This window comes from Coenobita brevimanus, chromosome 101 (genome assembly GCF_032717465.1).
Source record: "Coenobita brevimanus isolate Jiangsu-jjx chromosome 101, ASM3271746v2, whole genome shotgun sequence".
NCBI lineage: Eukaryota > Metazoa > Arthropoda > Malacostraca > Decapoda > Coenobitidae > Coenobita > Coenobita brevimanus.
This window is the reverse complement of record NC_137054.1, coordinates 29,478,811-29,498,134: the sequence shown is the minus strand read 5'-3', so window position 1 is coordinate 29,498,134 and position 19,324 is coordinate 29,478,811. Positions and strand designations below refer to the sequence as shown.

Sequence of the window (19,324 nt, the reverse complement as noted above, 5' to 3'; positions counted from 1 at the left end):
TCTACACCCTCATCCCACCACCAAGTTACTTTATGTCTTGGTGGTCCTCTTGTCCAGCCGCATGTTACATCAGTAACTCTCAAGAAATTGTTCTTCAGGGCTCTGTACTGTTCATTAACGCCTCTGTCTACAGCTCCCTGTTCAGCCACCACTCTCCTCAACTCGCTATAGAAGGCATCCCTTACTACTTGGTTTTTCAGCTTCCATATTTTCCTCCTAGGTACATAAGTCCTCTTTTTCATCATTTGTTCTTTAAGCACCATATCACAAATCAATAGTTTGTGCTGCTGCACACACTCCTCACTTCCTATAACTTTAACATCCCTCACTAACCTCCTATCGGCCCTCCTAACCAGAAAATAATCTATCTGACTGCTATTTCCCCCAGACTCATACGTAATTAACCTACTGTCTCTTTTCCTAAAATATGTGTTGCACACAATCATGTCCGTTGCCTCCCCAAACTCGAGTATCCTTTCCCCTTCTGCATTCCTTAGACCATATGCACATCCCCCATGCACTCCTTCATAATCTTGGGCTGCTTCACCTACATGACCATTTAAGTCCCCTCCCAAAATCACTATCTCATCATCCCGCATACCACCCACTACACGTATTAAATCATCCCAAAATCTATCTTTCTCTGATTCATCCAATCCTGCCTGTGGAGCATATGCCGATATAATCACAGCTATCTTTCTTCCCAACAGAATTTTCACAACCAATATCCTATCGCTTACTCTCAAAACATTCATAACATATTCCACCCATTTCTCCGCAACCATCACACCAACACCTCCATATCCGTCTGTCCTCCCCTGCCAAAACAACTTATAGCAACAGTCCTTCCCAACAATCTTTCTGGCTGATCCACCCCTGTACCGGACTTCCTGCAAACACGCCACGTCCACCCACCTCCTACTGAATGCCTCAACGACTTCCCCTGCTCTTCCCCTCAAGCTTCCCACATTCCATGAACCCACCCTCATCCCCATGGGTGATTTACTGTCCTCAGGCTTGCTTTGAAACCTTTTTTGTTTTGTCATCTTCAGTATTAATAAATGGGGACAGACACAGCACAGGTCCCACTCACCGCACAATCCCAGGTCCAGGCAATGGATCTGAGACCCTAACCCACCAGCTTACCAGTGGCTGTGGTAGTGGCCTCGGAGCACCCTGCCAGGACAGCTGCAGGGACACCCTCCAAGCGCGTCTTGGCACTGCAACTATCCCGCCATTATACACCCACTGATAGGGCAGCCTCCTGGGACGCTACTCCCAGGTTCGGGCCCCTCTCTGTTGGGCGGAAGCGGCAGCCTGGGAACCGCAATGCCCTGTACCCTCTAGCACAGGCCCGAGCCCCATCTCGCCCTGGACCCATGATCTATGCCGGCGGAACCCCCGCCACGCCTCCCCCCAGAAGTCCGCCACTAGGTAGCGGGGGCAAAGTTTTCTGGCCGCATGCCCTTGCTGGCGCCAACCCCTGTAACGTAGTGGGATACGTTGTGTGAAATGTAAAGTGCATGTGGTGTAGTGCATAGATAGTTAGAGGAAATGTTTGGGAGAGTATGCTGGTCTACTCTCCATGTTACTGTCACACTGAAAAGGTCAGCAAAGGGGGATGATTAGATAGCTAGTGAAACAGGAGCTCCAGCTCTCCCTATCACCACCATTCCCATTCCCATTCCCATTCCCCTCATACCCACCAAACCCCCCACACCCCCCAAACAATCCCATAACTCCAACCCCCACTGCCATTCCCACCCTTTTCACCCCACCCCCCTCCTGACCCCCACTTACCACCCCCCACCCATTACACCCCCACCCCCACCCCAACCTCCCCCAAGCACCCAGTCCCCATCCCTGCACCACCCCACAACCCCCGCACCCCTCCACACCTCCCCCCCCCCCCCCATAAATCCTCCACCACATCGCTCCTGCCGATTATGCCCGTCCTGAGCATATGTCAAAACATTACGATGCCCGTCTTTTAGGAGTTAAAATCCATTTTCCAAGTCTGGTTCTAGCTGTGGAGTTTCTCCAAGTCCTCTTGCAGTTTTTTACAACCATCAGTACATGTAACATGTTTCATGATATTAGCATCATCTGCTAACATACTCTTGTAACTATTCAAACCCTCTGGCAAATTGTTTACATATATCAGAAACATTTTTGGGGCTAAGACAGAACCCTGGGGTACTCCACTAGTCGTGTTTCTCCACTGTGAAACCATGTCTTTTTCATAACTGTTCTCATCTGCCTTCCCATCAAATAATCTCCCACCCATTTTAATAGTTTTCCATGCACTCATCCAAAGATCTTCAACTGCCACAGCAGTCACCTGTAGGGTATCCTGTCAGATGCTTTCTTGATATCAAGATAAACACAATCTGCCCATCCCTCTCTCTCTTGTATGACATTTATTACCCTACTGTAGAAGCTTAATATGATAGTAACACATGATCTTCCTTCCCTAAAATCAAATTGTCTTGGTGTTATTGCGTCATTTTCTTCTAAATGCTTTATCCATCATTTTCTAATAATTTTCTCACAGATTTTACAAACAATACTAGTAAGTGATACAGGTCTGTAATTGAGTGGATCTTTCTATCTCCTCCCATGAAGATTGGCACAATACTTGCTCTTTTCCAGTCTTTAGGTAACCATCCATTTTCCATCGAGGTCTTGATGATGACATAAACAGGCCACACTAACTGGTCTGCTCATTCTTTCAGGATCCATCCAGCCACACCATCTGATCCCATTGCTTTTCTAACATCCAAATCCCTCATCAGCTGTAGCACCTCATTCATGTCAACAGTAATTTCTTCCATTCCCGTCATCATGGGTTCCATTTCAGGTTCCGTAAATTCCTCTTCCAACACATAGGTTGACTGCAGCTTGTTGTTCATTATTTTGCACAATTCTTCTTCTCTTTCGTAAGTTTCCATTCCATCCCTCAATCGTATTATACTGTCCTTAATATTCATTTTCTATCTATCTATCACTCTATAGCCCGACGCCCTAATCCCGCAAAGGGTGGCCGCAGACAAAACGCCTTCAGGTCACTCTGTCACCCACCATTTGACTACCCTCCCCCCAACTCACCCCCCCTTCCCTCATATACCTCTCAACTCCATCCCTCCACCTCATTTTACCATTTACAAACCTATAAAATAGTTTTGGCTCTTTTTTACAATATCTTTTTCGTATTTCCTCTCTTCTTCTCTCTGCACCCTTAAATATTCATATCTTACCTGCTTTTATTCCTCCTAAGCCCTTTCCCTATACCTTCTTCTCACTTTATTCCGTGCCCTTTTTCTTGCCTCATGTGCCATTCTACATCTGTTGTTAAACCATTCTTTCTTCCTTTCTTAGCTGTGGAAAATTTTGAGACATAGTTACTAACTACAGTTTTGTATACTTCTATCAAAAACTCATATTTCTCATCATCATTTGTGATCGTATTCAATTTACTCCAGTCTACATTTTGGAAATAGTTGCTCAGGGAAGCAATGTCTGCCTTCCCATAATTGTACCTATTTTCTCTGTGTTTTTCTTCTCTTTCTTCTTCCCCTACTCATTCCACTTCCATCTCAATAACCAGATGATCACTTTTACCAAAGGGGCATTGGTAGGTTATGTTCCTCACATCATTTGGGTCCTTTTAAGAATACTAAGTCAAGCTGTGATGAATTGTTGTCACCCCTAATTCTTGTATTTTCTTTAATTAATTGGGTTAACATGTTTTCCATCACCATTTCCATTAATTTATTTCCCTATGATTCCTCATTGTTCCCAGCATCCATACTTTCCCAGCCAACTTCTCTACAGTTGAAATCTCCCAATATTATTATTATTATTCTATTTCTTTGTTCAATTAACATCTTTATTTTAATAATGGATTCTCTTATTAACTGTTCATAATCTTCTTTTGTCCATGCCTTAGTTTTGGGGGCATATAAAATACTATTACATCTTTTTTTTTTTTTCTCCAAAACTGTCCTCAATTTCAATTCCCAAAAGTTCAGCCATGGTATTTTCAATTTCTATATTTTTTGCTCGAAGGTCATTATGGGTTAAAATCATTATACCTCCCCCAAACTTGCATTCTTTATTCCTCCTTCATATATTATAATTGTTCCATCCAAATAATTTTGTATCAACATCTCAGGACAATTTAGTCTCCACCAAGCACACAATTTCAGGTTTATTTTCATTTATATCGTCTCCAGTTTCCTGTCTCTTAGATATTAACCCATCTACATTACTATACATGACTCTTAGATTTACTGCACTGGTTTTATCTTTACTTATTCTTCTCTTTATTTATATTCATATCCATCCCTCTTGTTTCCTTCGCTTCTAGTTCTTCACATACCACTTCCTTACTTTCATATCCATCACTCTCCAAAAAAGTTTTACATTCTTCCTCTGTCCTCCTGTAATTTTTTTCCCTTGTTTCTTCAAAGATTTTAGAACTTCACTTTCTTCTTCATTCAAATCATTCCTTACTATAATATTTTCCATCCCTGCCTCTTTACTTACTTTCCAGGTCACTTTAAGTATATTGTTTGCTACACTGTCTTGCTTCCCCTTTCTTATATGGCCCTATCCTCCTTACTTCGTCAATTTCTTGTTCCCACTTGTTTCCTTCGGGATCGATCTTGCCCAATATTTTTCTCACTTGATTTGAGTCTCTCTCGAGTCTCACAGATCTAACCTTTTCTTCCCCCTGCTTGTTTCCAAATATTACCACACATCTCTTTCTTTTTACAGTTTCTGTGTGTGTTGACATTTTCACATATAACTTTAGCCATGCCAGTTCATGGCCATTTGTTTTAATGAAAAAGTTAATTGAGAGAAGAAAAAGTATAAAGTGAGTGGTAGCAGTGAAGTAAGAGATGAGGGGCAGGCAACGATCGATGTGTGTGTGTACTTACCTAATTGTATCTTTACAGGAATGAGTCAAGCTCGTACTGTCCCGTGTCTTAAACCATATTTATCGTACATATCCTTAAATTTGTGAATTGTTTTGGCACACACTATTTCATTTGGTAGTGCATTCCATTGATCAATTGCTCTGTTTGGGAAACTGAATGTCCCTACGTCTTTATCACCTCTCTTCGTATGCAGTTTTTTGCAGTGTCCTCTTGCTGATGCTTCCCCATATGTTAAGTAATCATTTATGTCTACTTTCTCCTTCCCTGATATGCATTTATATAGCATAATCATGTACAAGTCAAGAGTGAGAGCAGTGGAAATAAGTTATTTAAGAGGAGCCTGTGGAGTCACATGGAGAGACAGGCTGATGAATGAGGATATAAAGGAACGTTGTGGTGTGGATGTGGATGTGACAGGAAGCGTTATGAGGAACACACTGAGGTGGTTTGGCCATGTGGAGAGGATGGAGGGTGAAAGACTGACGAAGAGAGTGTATGTGAGTGAGGTAGAGGGGGGAAGAGGGAGGCCGAGGTTGAGATGGAGGGATGGGGTGGAGAGGTATATGAGAGAGGGGGGTGTGAGTTGGGAGCAGGGCATTGAAATGGCGGTGGACAGGGTGACTTGGAGGCGATTTGTTTGTGGCCACACTAAACGGGATTGAGGCGTCTGGCAGTAGATAGATAGATAGATAGATGTCACCTCTTTTCCTTCTGTCCTGTAGTGTTGGTAGATTCAATTTTTTTAGTCTTTCTTTGTAGTTTACATCCCTTAAGCTTGGTACTCATCTTGTAGCGGCTCTTTGAACTTTTTCAATCTTGTCTATGTGTTTTTTGAGATGAGGATTCCAGACTACTGATGCATACTCCAGGGTTGGTCTGATGAATGATGTTATTATCTTTCTTAGCATGTCTTCATTTATGTATGTGAACGCTATTTTCATATTTGCAATCGGTGTATACCTGTTCCGTGCCTTCTCACTGATGTGGTCAGCCGGAGATAGTCTGTTATTGATAATCACGCCTAGGTCCTTCTCTCTTTCTGATGTGTGTAGGGTTTTATTTCCTAATGTATAATCCCAATCAGGTCTTTTTCCACTTTTACCAAACTTGATTACATGATGCTTGTCCACAATTAATTCCATTTGCCATGTATTACTCCATTCATTCATTTTTCATTCATTCATTGCCAGACGCCATGTATCCCAAATGGGGTGGCCAACGGCTTAGAGTTAATTGTTTTACAGGGAGGGGCACTAATCCTCCACCAACCCCACTTGACACGTAGGGATGCCAACAGCATCTGGCGTTCCCAGGCTGTCACCCATCCAAGTACTAACCATACCCAACGTTGCTTATGTAGTTTATTTAATTCTTCTTGTAGCTCTTTACTAGAGTCTGTGTTAGTAATTCTCCTTTGTATTTTTGCATCATCTGCAAACATATTTAGATAGTTTTCATTTCCAGTGTTATTGTCTATATCATTTATATACACTAAAAACATGATTGGTGCCAGACTGAGCCCTGTGGAACTCCGCCAGTCACTTCTCTTCATGATGAGTAATTTCCCCTTAGTACTGTTCTCATCTCTCTTTTTCTGAGAAAATCTTGCATCCAACAATACAATTTGCCTCAAATTCCTCCTTGATGGTACAGTTTCCATAAAAGGCTTTGGTGTGGTACTGTGTCAAATGCTTTCTTGAAATCTAAATTGATACTGACCACCCATCCTTCTCTTTCCTGTAATATGTCTGTTACTCTGTCATAGTAGCTCAACAGATTAGTAACACATGATTTTCTTTTTCTGAAACCAAACTGTCTTTCTGTTATCATATTGTGTTCTTCTAGATGATTTACCCAAGCTTTCCTTATAAGCTTTTGTAATACCTTGCTTACAACACTGGTCAGTGATACTGGTCAGTAGTTGAGTGGATTTTGTCTATTCCCTTTCTTGAATAAGGGAACAATATTTGCTTTCTTCCAAATATCAGGTAGTTTACCTTGACTCAAGGATTTCTTGAAAATTAAAAATAGTGGTTTACTTAACTCCTTTGCACATTCTCGTAGCACCCAACATGAAATTTCATCAGGACCATTTGCTTTTCCTCTGTCTAATTTACTTAACTCCTCCTGTATTACTTTTTCTGATATTTGTATATCTGGTAGTATGTGTGGGCATGCATGTTCCACATAATCCCTCTCAAAATTTTTTTTTTCTGTAAAAACTGATTGGAAATTCTTATTTAATACTTCACAAATATCTTTCTCTTGTGTATAAGTGATTCCCTCGTCCGTAATGGATTGTATTTTATCTTTTACTTTGATTTTGCTTCTGATGTAGCTGTAAAATAGCTTCGGTTGATCACTACTTTAATTTATGATATCCTCCTCAAACTGTTTTTGGGCTTCCCTCCTTATTCTTGTATAGTCGTTTCTTGCCTGTTTGTAATTATTATATGCCCTTTCACTATTGTGTCTTCTGTATCTGTTCCACAACAAATCTCTTCTTTCTTTTGATTTTTCACATTCTGTATTGAACCATTTTTGTATATTCTTATCTGCTTCTTTGTGCTGTGGGATGTACTTCTGGCATCCTATTTCATAAAATTCACAGAAATTTTTATATACAGTACAGTGTTTAAATATTGTCGTCTAAGCTCATTTTCCCAATCAGCTTTAACCCCTACACCGCGGGCTTGTTTACCAATGACTTGCGTGTGCCGCGGGGTTATTTGGGCTCCAACAGACTCTCAAAAAATATTTGCCAAAAATCAGTTATTAGTCCTAGAATAATAAAATTACATATGCTTATGGCACATACCTTCAGCTTTCTCCTGGAATGATTGTTGAGCCTTCGTCGGTTACCGTAGGACTTGTGGAGACCTCTGAAGTAGGGTAACGAAGTCTCCACTTTACACTTCCCGACAACCCGTAATATGATTACCACAGCCAGATACAAACACTATAAACACTATTCTACAATTTTCAAGTAGTTTGGGATCCATACTCAAAAAAAAAAACCACTGTGAAAGCAATGGAAATTACGAGAGCGTCTGATCGTCGCACTGGCACTAGTTCGCTTTTGTTACTCTGTCATATATTATTCATAAAACCCCTCACACTTTATATTTCTATTACTATATAACACTTATATATATCTACAGTCTTTATCCATAAGTTTCCTTCAGTAGTATTAGTTTATTGTCACTGTAGAGATTCAATTTCTTTCAGTAAAATACGTAGCATTCACTTTTTCGTCCTGTATACTGGCATTGAGAGTGAATGTCACTTTCATCTTCACTCTCATAACTCATAGCATTCAGACATGCTAGAGTAAAACTTTCACTTTCATTACTCCTAGGGTATATACTCGTATTCTTATAATACTACTCATTTACATTTCTATTTACGTTCTCTATTTTATTTACGTTATTTACATTTCTGTTTTATTTACACTGTGTTGTGCACTGTCACTTGAAATAACTTATAAAACTATTTTCCATTGTTCACGTATATTTACATTCATTACTTTCACTTGCTGTTTACACATTATTTACACATTTACAATTCCACTTGCACTGTTTTACTCAATAGAAAGATCGTAGTCACTCTTTTATCAATTGTCAGCCCTTTACCTCTTTCCACACGAGGTTTAGTAGGGGGTAAAGGTCACAGAGCCATTTGCATGGGGGTGAAAAAAGGCCTTGAAGTCAGCAAGAAGAAACATACGTCCCCTCACTTCGGAAGATGAGAGTAAACTGATAACGCAGGGCCAGCCTGGAGGCCTGTTTAGGGGTTATTCAGAGTTACCAATATTGGTTCTTGAAACAGCTAAGTCTAGCACTGATATGATTGGCAGGAAATCTAGACAATACATTATAAATTTGGTAGTTCCAGGTGAATGTAAATATCACTTAGGCTTCTCCCTTCCCTCCTTACATGTATGTTTATTACGAAAATAGATTAGAGGCCTACTTAGGAGATATATAATCAGAGCTACCAATGTTAAATCTTGAAACAGCTTTGTGTAGCACTGATATGATTGGCAGGAAATCTAGACAATACATTATAAGTTAGGTAGTTCCAGGTGAATGTAAATATCACTTAGGCTTCTCCCTTCCCTCCTTACATGTATATTTATTACGAAAATTGATTATACGGCATATTTCAAGGGGAAAAAAACAGCGAAAATTAGCGAACGAGTGCACGTGAGGTGTTATCAGGTGATAATTAGCCAATTCCAGGTGTATGGCACTCTCACTTACCTTATTTCTTTCTTGTATATATTATTTGGTATAAGAATACGACATAGGGCTTATTTCAATGGATGAAATCAGTGAAAAATTCCAGGGAAGATCTACTTAGCGTAGCATGGCCGGGCAGGCAAGAGGATAGGGTAATGGAGGGGGGGTAGGGAGGGGAGTCAAGAACGGGGAGAAATGGCTAAATTGTCAACAATGGATGGGAGTACAGATGAGATTAGGAGTGCTGACTAGTGTTGGACATTGGCAGTACTGATAGATGATACAAGCCCCCACTTGGAAGCCCGGGTGAATTCAAAATAACACAGAATCACAAAAGCGACGCCCCGCGGTATGATCCCTTGCTCCCAAGCGTCACGAAAGTGACGCCCCGCGGTTAAGGGGTTAAGGAATAATTCTTTAGGTAATGATAATTTCCCTTTTTATACTTTAGGCTTTTTTTGTAACTTTGCTGTTAACTATGTCATATGCTATCCTGAAGTTCCAATTTAGTACTGCATGGTCGCTTTTACCGAGTGGAGGGTGATATATTAAACTGTCAATATCATTTTCTTGCCTAGTAAATATGAGATCTAGCATTGAAAGTTCATCGAGTCCTCTTTTTCTGGTGGTTTCCCTCACATGTTGCGTTAAGAAAAACTCTTGCACGAGATCCAGGAGCTTTTGGTCCCAACAGCTTTCTTTTCTTATTATATCTAGAGTATTCCAATTTATATTTGTATTATAATCTCCAGTTAGTATAATTCTTTCTGATTTCTCTTCCATTTTATGTAGTAATGCTCTTAAACTCAGAATTGTACTCTCTGCTAGGTCCTCATATTCGTATCTTTCCCATGTGTTTGATCTGGGTGGCATGTACAAATTGGCTACAATTACTTTCCCTTCAGATGTGTTGATCTCTACTGCAATCAGTTCTACTTGTGATGGTATATCTAGTTTTATTTCTTTGACTTTTAGATTTTTCTTAGTTAATATTATAATTCCTCCTCCTTTTTTTAAGTTTCTATCTCTTCTCCATATATTATATTCCTCTAAGTTTAGGATGTCATTTGATATCCTTTGTGTTAATTGTGTTTCAGTTAGGCATATTATTTGTGGTTCATTTTCTCTGACATAATCATTCATCTCAAATAATTTAGATACCATTCCTTCCACATTTCAGTACATCAACTTAATCATCTTGTTTATATACTTGTCATGACATGGTTCTACTACCTTCCTCCTTTTTATTCCCTCTTGTTTATGTACCACTTTTGTACCTGCAATCCTATTACTTTGTAAAAAAATGTGTTCTTCTCTTCTTCTGATCTTCCCTCATTTTTTGTTTTTGCTTCCTCCCTCTTCTCTTTCAGTAATTCCAGTTCCTCTTGTGTTAGGCATCTTTTTATCCATACATTTTTGAACTCCTCTTTTTCCATAAGATTCTTTGCCTTTTTTAGTATCTCCTCCTCGTTGTTTACACTCTGGAAAGTTACCTTTAGAGGTCTTGACTTGCTTTTCTCGTATTTCCCTAACCTTTTGTGTTCCTGTATGTCTTTACTACAGATTTCCTCTGATATTTCTTTCAATAAACTCATTACAATTGCCATCTGCTTTTTGTCTCTTGAGATCTTGTTTTTTTACTTCTTCTTCTTCTATACCAGTGATTACTATAGATTTGTTGATATCTACTGAATCTCTGACTAACTTTGGATTGTTTTGGATTATACTTGTCGCTTCCTTTTTAATGCTTTTTTCTTCCACCCTTGTTTCTAAGTCTTTCTTTACTTTCATCATTTCGGCATACGTGGTTTCCACATCATTTTTGTAGCTTTGCACAGTTTCATTTACCTGTGTTATCTTCTCCTCAATATCACTGCTCTGGTCTATCAGACTGCTTACTTGCCTAATTGTCTCTATCATTTTTGAACTCTTCCATAATACTCTCGTGGTTGACTAATACTCTCATGGTTGACTACTGTACTTGCCATTTCACTCATTATCCTCCTAAGTGTACTCACTTCCACTGTTTGTTCACTGATGGTTGTGTCTTTCTTGTTGACTTCCCTTCCTAGTTTTTCTATTTCTTCCTTTTGCAAGTGCATCTGCTTCTTTATTTCATCAATCTCATTTTGAAGGGCCATTTCCAGTTTGTGTACACGCTCTACCAGTCTATTGTGAGTCTCCATTTCAACCAGTTCTTGGTAGAAATCATCATCTTGCTTTCTACCTTTATCCCTTTTCTTTTCCAAATTTGCTTTACTAAAGTATGTGGCCATTTTGCAATACTAAAAGCACAGAGTACTTACATTCCCTGGGGCAGTTGTAGTCTAAACAAACAATCTGGTGACTGAGCGCATTCTTTCGCTACTCGGTTCTCTTTTCTGTTTGAACAAGCCTTGTTTAAACTTTTTTTTTTTTTTTTTTTTTTTTTTAAATAATAAAAACCATTTAGTCTAACCTGGTACAGAGCTTGACTCATATAAAGATACTAATTTAGGTAATGCCACTGGCCGTGCTGGCTCAGTATGGAGCACTGTCGGCCCACGTCTGCACTCCTTGGTGTCTCCTGTGTGTGTGCTTGTGTGTGTGTGTGTGTGTGTATGTGTGTTCTTACCTAATTCTTACTTAATTGTATCTTAACAGGAATGAGTCAGGCTCTTACTGTCCCGTGTATTAAATCACTTTTATCATACATATCCTTATATTTATGAATTGTTTTTGCACTCACTATTTCATTCAGTAGTTCATTCCACTGATCAATTGCCCTATTTGGGAAACTGAATTTCCTTATGTCTTTATCACCTCTCTTTTTATGTAGTTTTTTGCAGTGTCCTCTAGCTGGTGCATCCCAATAGGTTTTATACTCTACTCATTTATGTTTATTTTCTCTTTCCCTGAGACACATTTATCAAGCATAATCGTGTCTTCTCTTTCTTTTCTCTCCTGTAGTGTTGGTAGACTCAATTTTTCAAGTCTTTCTTCATAGCTTAGATCTCCTAAACTTGGTACCCATCTTGTAGCAGCCCTTTATATGATTTTAATCTTATCTATTTGTTTTTTGAGATGAGGATTCCAAACTACTGATGCATACTCCAGGGTTGGTCTGATGAATGATATTAATTTTTTCAGCATGTGTTCATTTATGTATGTGAATGATATGCTCTTATTAGCAGGCAGTGTATACATGTTCTGTACCTTCTGACTGATGTTGTCAGCTGAAGATAATCTGTTATTGAAAATCACTCCTAGATCCTTCTGTCTTTCTGATATGTGTAGGGAGGTTGAGGGGTTTGGGGTCCCTAGGGGGAACCATGCATAATCCAGCATTTCAGAAGTATTCAGCAGGCCTTTGGCTCTGTTACTCTGGATAATTGGGAGTTTATTGTATTCATTGGCTGCTTCCGAGAAACTCATGTGGATGCAGGGATGCACGCAAGATAGCCGCCCAGTGTTTACAGTGGCTGTGATTGTTGCATTTCATTCCTTTTTGTGCATGGAAGGCCACTGAAACACCACTGTTACCACCAAGTAACAGTGCAAGTGCTTAACAAATGGTGCAGTGTGAGATGCTGAAACTTGTGACTTGGAAATCGTGTCAACCTTATGTAATCACCTACTCCTTGACAGGCCCCTAGTGATCCAAGTGAGGCAGGATGGCCGCCCAGTGTTAACATTCGCTGTGATCATCTGCCTTTTGTTTCATTTTGTACATGAAAGGCCACTGAAAAACCATTGCTATTGCTAAATAACAATGCAGGTGCTTAACAAATAGTGCATTGCGTGATATTAAGTGAAGTGATACCTATTTGTTTGTGAAATTCTGACACTTGTGGCTTGGAAATTGTGTCAACCTCATGTAACCACCTTCCCCTTGATGGGTCTCTAGTCAGCGGAGTGAGAAAAGATGACCTACAAGTGTTTGCTTTTGCTGTGATCATCTGCTTTTCGTTCTATTTTTGTGCACGAAAGGCCACTGAAATACCATTGCTATCACCAGATAACAGTGCTATAGTGGCGGGGGGCAACTCTGAGGTTGTTATTATCCTGCACTGGCAACCTGTCATTCAAAAGTGCGTCTGACTTTATGTATAGTATGAGATGCATACAATTTGTGTATAATATGTTCGTGTATAATAATATTCGTGTATAATATATTCGTGCATAATACTGTAATATGATTCAGGTATAACATGATATGACATCGGACACACTATTGAATGCTAGGTTGCCAGGGTACAATAATGACAACCTCAGAGTCGTGCACTGTGACTATAGTGCTTAACAAGTAGTGCTTTGAGCAATATTAAGTGAAGTGTTACCTTTTTGTGTGTGAAATACTGAAACTTTGACGTGGAAATCATATCAGCCTTACGTGACCACCTATTCCTTGATGGGCCTCTAGTGAGCCGAGTGAAACAGGATGGCCGCCCATTGTTTACATTCGCTGTGATTGTCTGTCTCATTCCATTTTATGCATGAAAGACCACTGAGACACCATTGCTATCACCAAATAACAGTGCGAGTACTGAACAGATATGTAGAGTGTGATAGTAGGTGAAGTGAGACTGTACCTTTTTGTGTGAAGTGATCATCCAGGCTCTCCAACTGTTCCTCAGCCCTGGGGGGGAGGGGGTGCTTGGTGATGACTCACTGGCATAGGACAAGCTTCAGGTGGGTGGTAGAGGTTTCTTGGGGCATTTTAGGTTTCGCACTTGAGGTCATCCTCCATAACCCCGTTGAATCCACGTTATTTTGACCTCGTTATTTGATAAATTGTTATGCAATAGGTCTTCACTTGATGTAACCCTACTGAGTTACGAGGCCTAATTGCACTAGGGCTTCAGTAGGTAAAAATAGCAAATATTTTTGTTTCTTATGCACGTCAGCCTAACTTTCCTATCATTTGTATGTCATAGTTTTGTATTATGTTATTAACATAATACTGTATATCAAACCACTTCCTGCAGGATAATATTTATTGGGACACTGTCTTTTTTGTCATTAAACAGCATGGGAAGAAATTGGTTCTTGCATCAGTTTTCATTATCACATAGCATCTAGAAATGGTAATGCCTTGTTCCATTTTTTTTTTTTTTTTTTTTTTTTTTTTTTTTTTTTTTAAAGTTGCAGTCATTTACTTATTCATAATAATACTGTTGATAATATAAATGGCCAGTGGACTTCATAGTGGAATGTGATATCATAACAGACAACAAAAAAATGGTAGCCCTGGTTCCCCTCCCACATCATCCCTTGCATCTCACCAAGGTCTAGCTGTGTTATTGTGGTGTTTTTTTGTGTACCGGGTATGTGTTTGTAAGTACAGTATTGAGGGAGGTCATTAACCATTAGCCATGTTGTGACAACATCGTTGGTGGGGGGTGGGGGAAGGTGCCAGGAAAATAGGCAACATCATCAAACAGGTATGCAGGCCAACTTTTGTTACTGGTATGTCAGTGTTAATCTTTAATTATCATGTGTTAGGTTGTTATAATGATTACATGATGGTGGGTGTCAGTCAAGGTTGTTTATGTGGCATAGGATGGGCAGAAGGGGTAAAAGTGGGACTTTTGGAAAGTGGCCAGACAGCTGTGCAAGAATGAATGTAATTATATTGTTTCAGTGCTGCAGTTTTGAGTACCAAGGTCCAGGTTTGGGCTGTAGTTACCACGTTGCTTGAGGTTTGAGTGTACTAGTCATGGATAATCATGGATAATTGTGTGTGTGTATGCGCCAACGCAAGATCGTGCTAGAAGAGTGAGAGAAGAGTTCTGGACAAATGTAGAAGTGTGCATGGAAAAGTTTGGAAGGAATGAGAATGTTTTTGATCGGTGATATGAATGGTAAAGTAGGGAATGTGAAGGTGGATGGAATAGTTGGTGAGTGGGGTGTGCCTGCTGAGATAGATGAGAATGGGAGTGCGTTAGTGGACATATGTGCTGGGAGGGGGTTGGTGATAGCCAATACCCTCTTCGGGCATAAAATGATCCACAGGTATACATGGTGAGTGATGAGAAGGGTGGGTGGTGAACTGAATGAAAGGAAGGCAATGATTGATTATGTGTGTGTGGATGAAAGGATGCGAAGATGTGTAATGGATGCAAGAGTTTATAGAGGTTGAGGGAGTGGACTTTCTGGCCACTACTTGGTGGTGGCCAGAATTAGAATTCAAGTAAGATGGAGGAATAGAAGAAGGGAAAGACGAGAGGAAGGAGTAGTTGCAAGGAGAGTGGAAAGGTTACAAGAGGATGAGAAAAAGGCACAGTATAAGAGAGAAGTGGAGGAACGATTGGGTAAATATGAATTGGAGCAGATGGGAGACGTGGAAGGTGTGCATAGGATATTTACAGAAGAAATATGTGCAGCATGTGATGTGGTGTGTGGAAGGAAGAGAAGACAGAGGGGTGTGCAAGGAACAGCGTGGTGGATTGAAGAGGTGAAACGGGCTGTGGCACAAAAGAAGAAAGCATACAATGACTGGATGAGAAATAGGGGCATGGAAGAAGTTGAGAGGCGGAAGGGAGAGTTATATGTAGAAAGAAAGAGAGAGGTGAAAAGATTAGTAAGGGAGAGTAAGAAGAGAGTGGATGAGGAATTTGGAAGGAATTTGAGTGTAAAGTGGAGGGAATGTAAGAAAATGTTCTGGAAAGAGGTGAAAAGAGTAAGACAGGGCAGAAGTGAAGTTAGCAGGGGAGTGAAAGATAAAAATGGTGGATTACTAGTGGAGAAGGGAGAAAAAGTGAGCAGATGGAGAGAACACTTTAAGGAATTGTTGAACATAGAGGATGGAAGTAATGTGAGTATAAGTGGCTGGGGAATGGCCGGGAGAAGGAGGGAGGTGCTAAGACAGGAAGAAATCAGTAGGATAGAAGTTGTGGAAGCAATGAAGAAAGTTAAATCAGGGAGAGCCCCAGGAATTGATGGAGTGTGTGGTGAAATGCTGAAGCATGGGGGAGAGATAGTAGTAGAATGGATGTGGAAGATGTGCAGATTGGCCTGGGAGGAAGGTAGAGTCCCGGAGGATTGGAAGTCAGGTATAATTATTCCCTTGTACAATGGAAAAGGGGAAAGAGAAGTGTGTGGTAATCATAGGGGCATTTGTCTTCTTAGTATAATAGGAAAAGTGTATGGTAGAATACTTATTGACAGAGTTAGAGAAAGAACAGAGAAATTAGTTGGAGAAGAACAGGGAGGCTTTAGGAAGGGAAGAGGTTGTGTAGATCAGATATTCATTCTTAGATCTTTAGTGGAAAAGTTTCTAGAGAAGGGAAAGAAGTTGTATGCGGCTTTCATGGATTTGGAGAAAGCATATGACAGGGTGGATAGACAAGGATTGTGGAAAGTGTTAAGAATATATGGAGTAGATGGGAAGTTGTTGAATGCTGTGAAGAGTATGTACGATGGTGCAAAGGCTGCAGTGCGTGTGGATGGTGAACTAAGTGAATTTTTCTCATTGAAAGTTGGGTTGAAACAGGGATGTGTCATGTCTCGATGGTTGTTCAATCTGTACATGGATGGGGTAATAAAAGAGGTACAAGGTAGGGTAGTGGATGTTGGAGTGGCCCTGGTGAGAGAGGATAGTGTTTGGAAACTCCCTGTACTGTTGTTTGCAGATAATCCTGTGTTGTTGAGTGAAGACGAAGGGGAGCTGCGAGGCTTGGTGGATGAGTTTGGGAGAGTGTGTAAGAAACGGAATCTAAAGGTGAATGTAGGGAAGAGTAAAGTGATGGTCTTTGAGAGAGGTGAAGTCAGTGAATGTACAGCGAGGTTGGATGGTGAGGAATTGGAAAATGTGAGTATGTTTAAGTACTTGGGTAGTGTGATGAGTAAGGATGGAGGTTTGGAGGGTGAAGTGCTTGAAAGGGTACAGCAGGGAAGAAAGGTTGCTGGTTCTTTGAAAGCAGTGATAAGAAACAGGGAAGTGAGCATGGAAGTGAAAAAGTTACTACATGACAGTATTGTGATACCAACTCTAACGTACGGAAGTGAAGCTTGGACATTGTTGGAAGGACACAAGTCAAGAGTGAGAGCAATGGAAATGAGTTATTTAAGAGGAGTCTGCGGAGTTACATGGAGAGACAGGCTGACGAATGAGGATATAAAGGAGCGTTGTGGTGTGGATGTGGATGTGATAGGAAGCAATATGAGGAGCACACTGAGGTGGTTTGGCCATGTGGAGAGGATGGAGGGTGAAAGACTGACGAAGAGAGTGTATGTGAGTGAGGTGGAGGGGGGAAGAGGGAGGGGGAGGCTGAGGATGAGATGGAGGGATGGGGTGGAGAGGTATATGAGAGAGGGGTGTGTGAGTTGGGAGCAGGGCAGTGAAATGTGTGGGGGACAGGGCGACTTGGAGGCGATTTGTTTGTGGCCACCTCAAACAGGATTGAGGCATCTGGCAATAGATAGATAGATAGATAGATGTTGGTCAGAAATGATTTTCCTCACAGTTCACTTACTTGGCCATCAATGATTGTAGCTGCATAACTTTAGCAGCGTGTGCCCATTTGATCTGTCATTTCACAAAGGTATGCCCTTTCACACAGAACATCCTGTATTTGTAACAGTTGCCTTCCCTACTTGTATTTTATCTCACTGTACTTCTGTCTCAGGCTGGACGCAGCACAGCAGAAACCAATGCAGTTATCACAACAGCTGTCATCGCTGACCTGCCAGTGTTGTCATCAATGCTCAGCCGGTTATTTGAGTCTTCTCAGCATCTGAATGATGTTGCACTTCACCACCTCATCAATGCACTGTGCCAACTTTCTCAAGAATCCATGGAACTTGCATATACTAATAGGGAACCATCTCTCTTCGCAGTAGCTAAGCTACTTGAGACAGGTGAGAAATGGAGGTAGTCTTATAATATGGTAGGGTTGAGATTCTGAACTAAATGTTAAAAAACAAGTTTTTTGCTTGTTTGAAAAATTATTTTTTTGCTCTTAATAAGTTATGGTTAGGAAGAAGGGTGTCAGCAGTCTTACAATATTGCATCAAAATCATAAGTGGTGACAGGAGGACTCATCCCAAAATCAGAGAAGTGAGGAGTGGGTGCACTGCCTTATGTTTCCAGTTAAAATGTGTAAAAGGTACAGGCAGTTTCCAGTTAATGAACATAATTGGTACCTGAACCTTATACTTAAGTTAGATCTGTTTTATAAGTCCATTGTCACTCTTAACAGACACTGAATATGACTCACCAGGAAGAGTCAAACCTTTCATCAGGTCCATTACACACCCATACAATATTTATGAGTAATAGGCTGGATTGCCAAAGCACGATACACCTGAAACATTTTGAACTATGTGGTATCGAAACCCTCACAGACATCAGCTACTACTCGTACACTCATTGTAGCATTTCCAACATTTGGAAACATGGAACATTCATCACTGTTCTTAAACCAAACAAAGATCTGACACTCCCATCATACAGATCCATAGAACTACTCAGCATGCCATCAAAGATAGCTGAACACTTAATTCTTAACAAAGTCACACCTTAATCAGCTAACCAACCTCACACTAAGCACATCTAATTGCATCAGCTCTGCAAAACTGTGCAATGTACACTTTGTACAAGAAACATTAATAAAGCCTTTGATGCCATCTCTAAGACAGAAGAGTCACCAAAGTCTACAACACAGACATGGAGAACAACACCAAACACTTGCTTGGCAACCACTTATCTGATAGACAAGTGCATTACACTCCAGGACAAATTATCACGAACACAGAACTTCCCTAACAGAGCTCCCACAGGGCTGTGTTTTTTCACCCATACTTTTCAACCTATAAATGCAAGGCATTCCTACACCCCATCTGCCTGGAAATATTGTCTTATATGCAGATGACATTGCCATGACAACCACAGATCTCATCCCAGATGCAACCTGCACATTGCTACAAGACTGCCTCCCCACACTTCAGGCATGCATTGAGGACAACAGGCTGACAGTCGCTCTAGCCACCACTACACTCTTCACTGACAGTAATCATGAGCACAGGTACACCTCTAACATCATGTTAACATTACACCTCCCCACCGCTAAGATCCTTGGAATGACATACAACAGTGAACTCATCTTCGAAGGATCATATACAAGTTGTCAAGAGGCTGTACATGCTCAGACTCAGTGC

General features: G+C 40.6%; 1 protein-coding gene across 1 annotated transcript in view; it reads left to right on the top strand.

The window, feature by feature from the left end:
• The window catches only part of LOC145414995 (protein MON2 homolog), a 570,120-nt gene that overhangs the window by 244,815 nt on the left and 305,981 nt on the right, over positions 1 to 19,324 (top strand). The window contains exon 14 of the mRNA XM_080284414.1: positions 17,794 to 18,025. Coding sequence (XP_080140540.1) covers positions 17,794 to 18,025 — 232 coding nt within the window. The remainder of the gene's footprint in view (positions 1 to 17,793; positions 18,026 to 19,324) is intronic.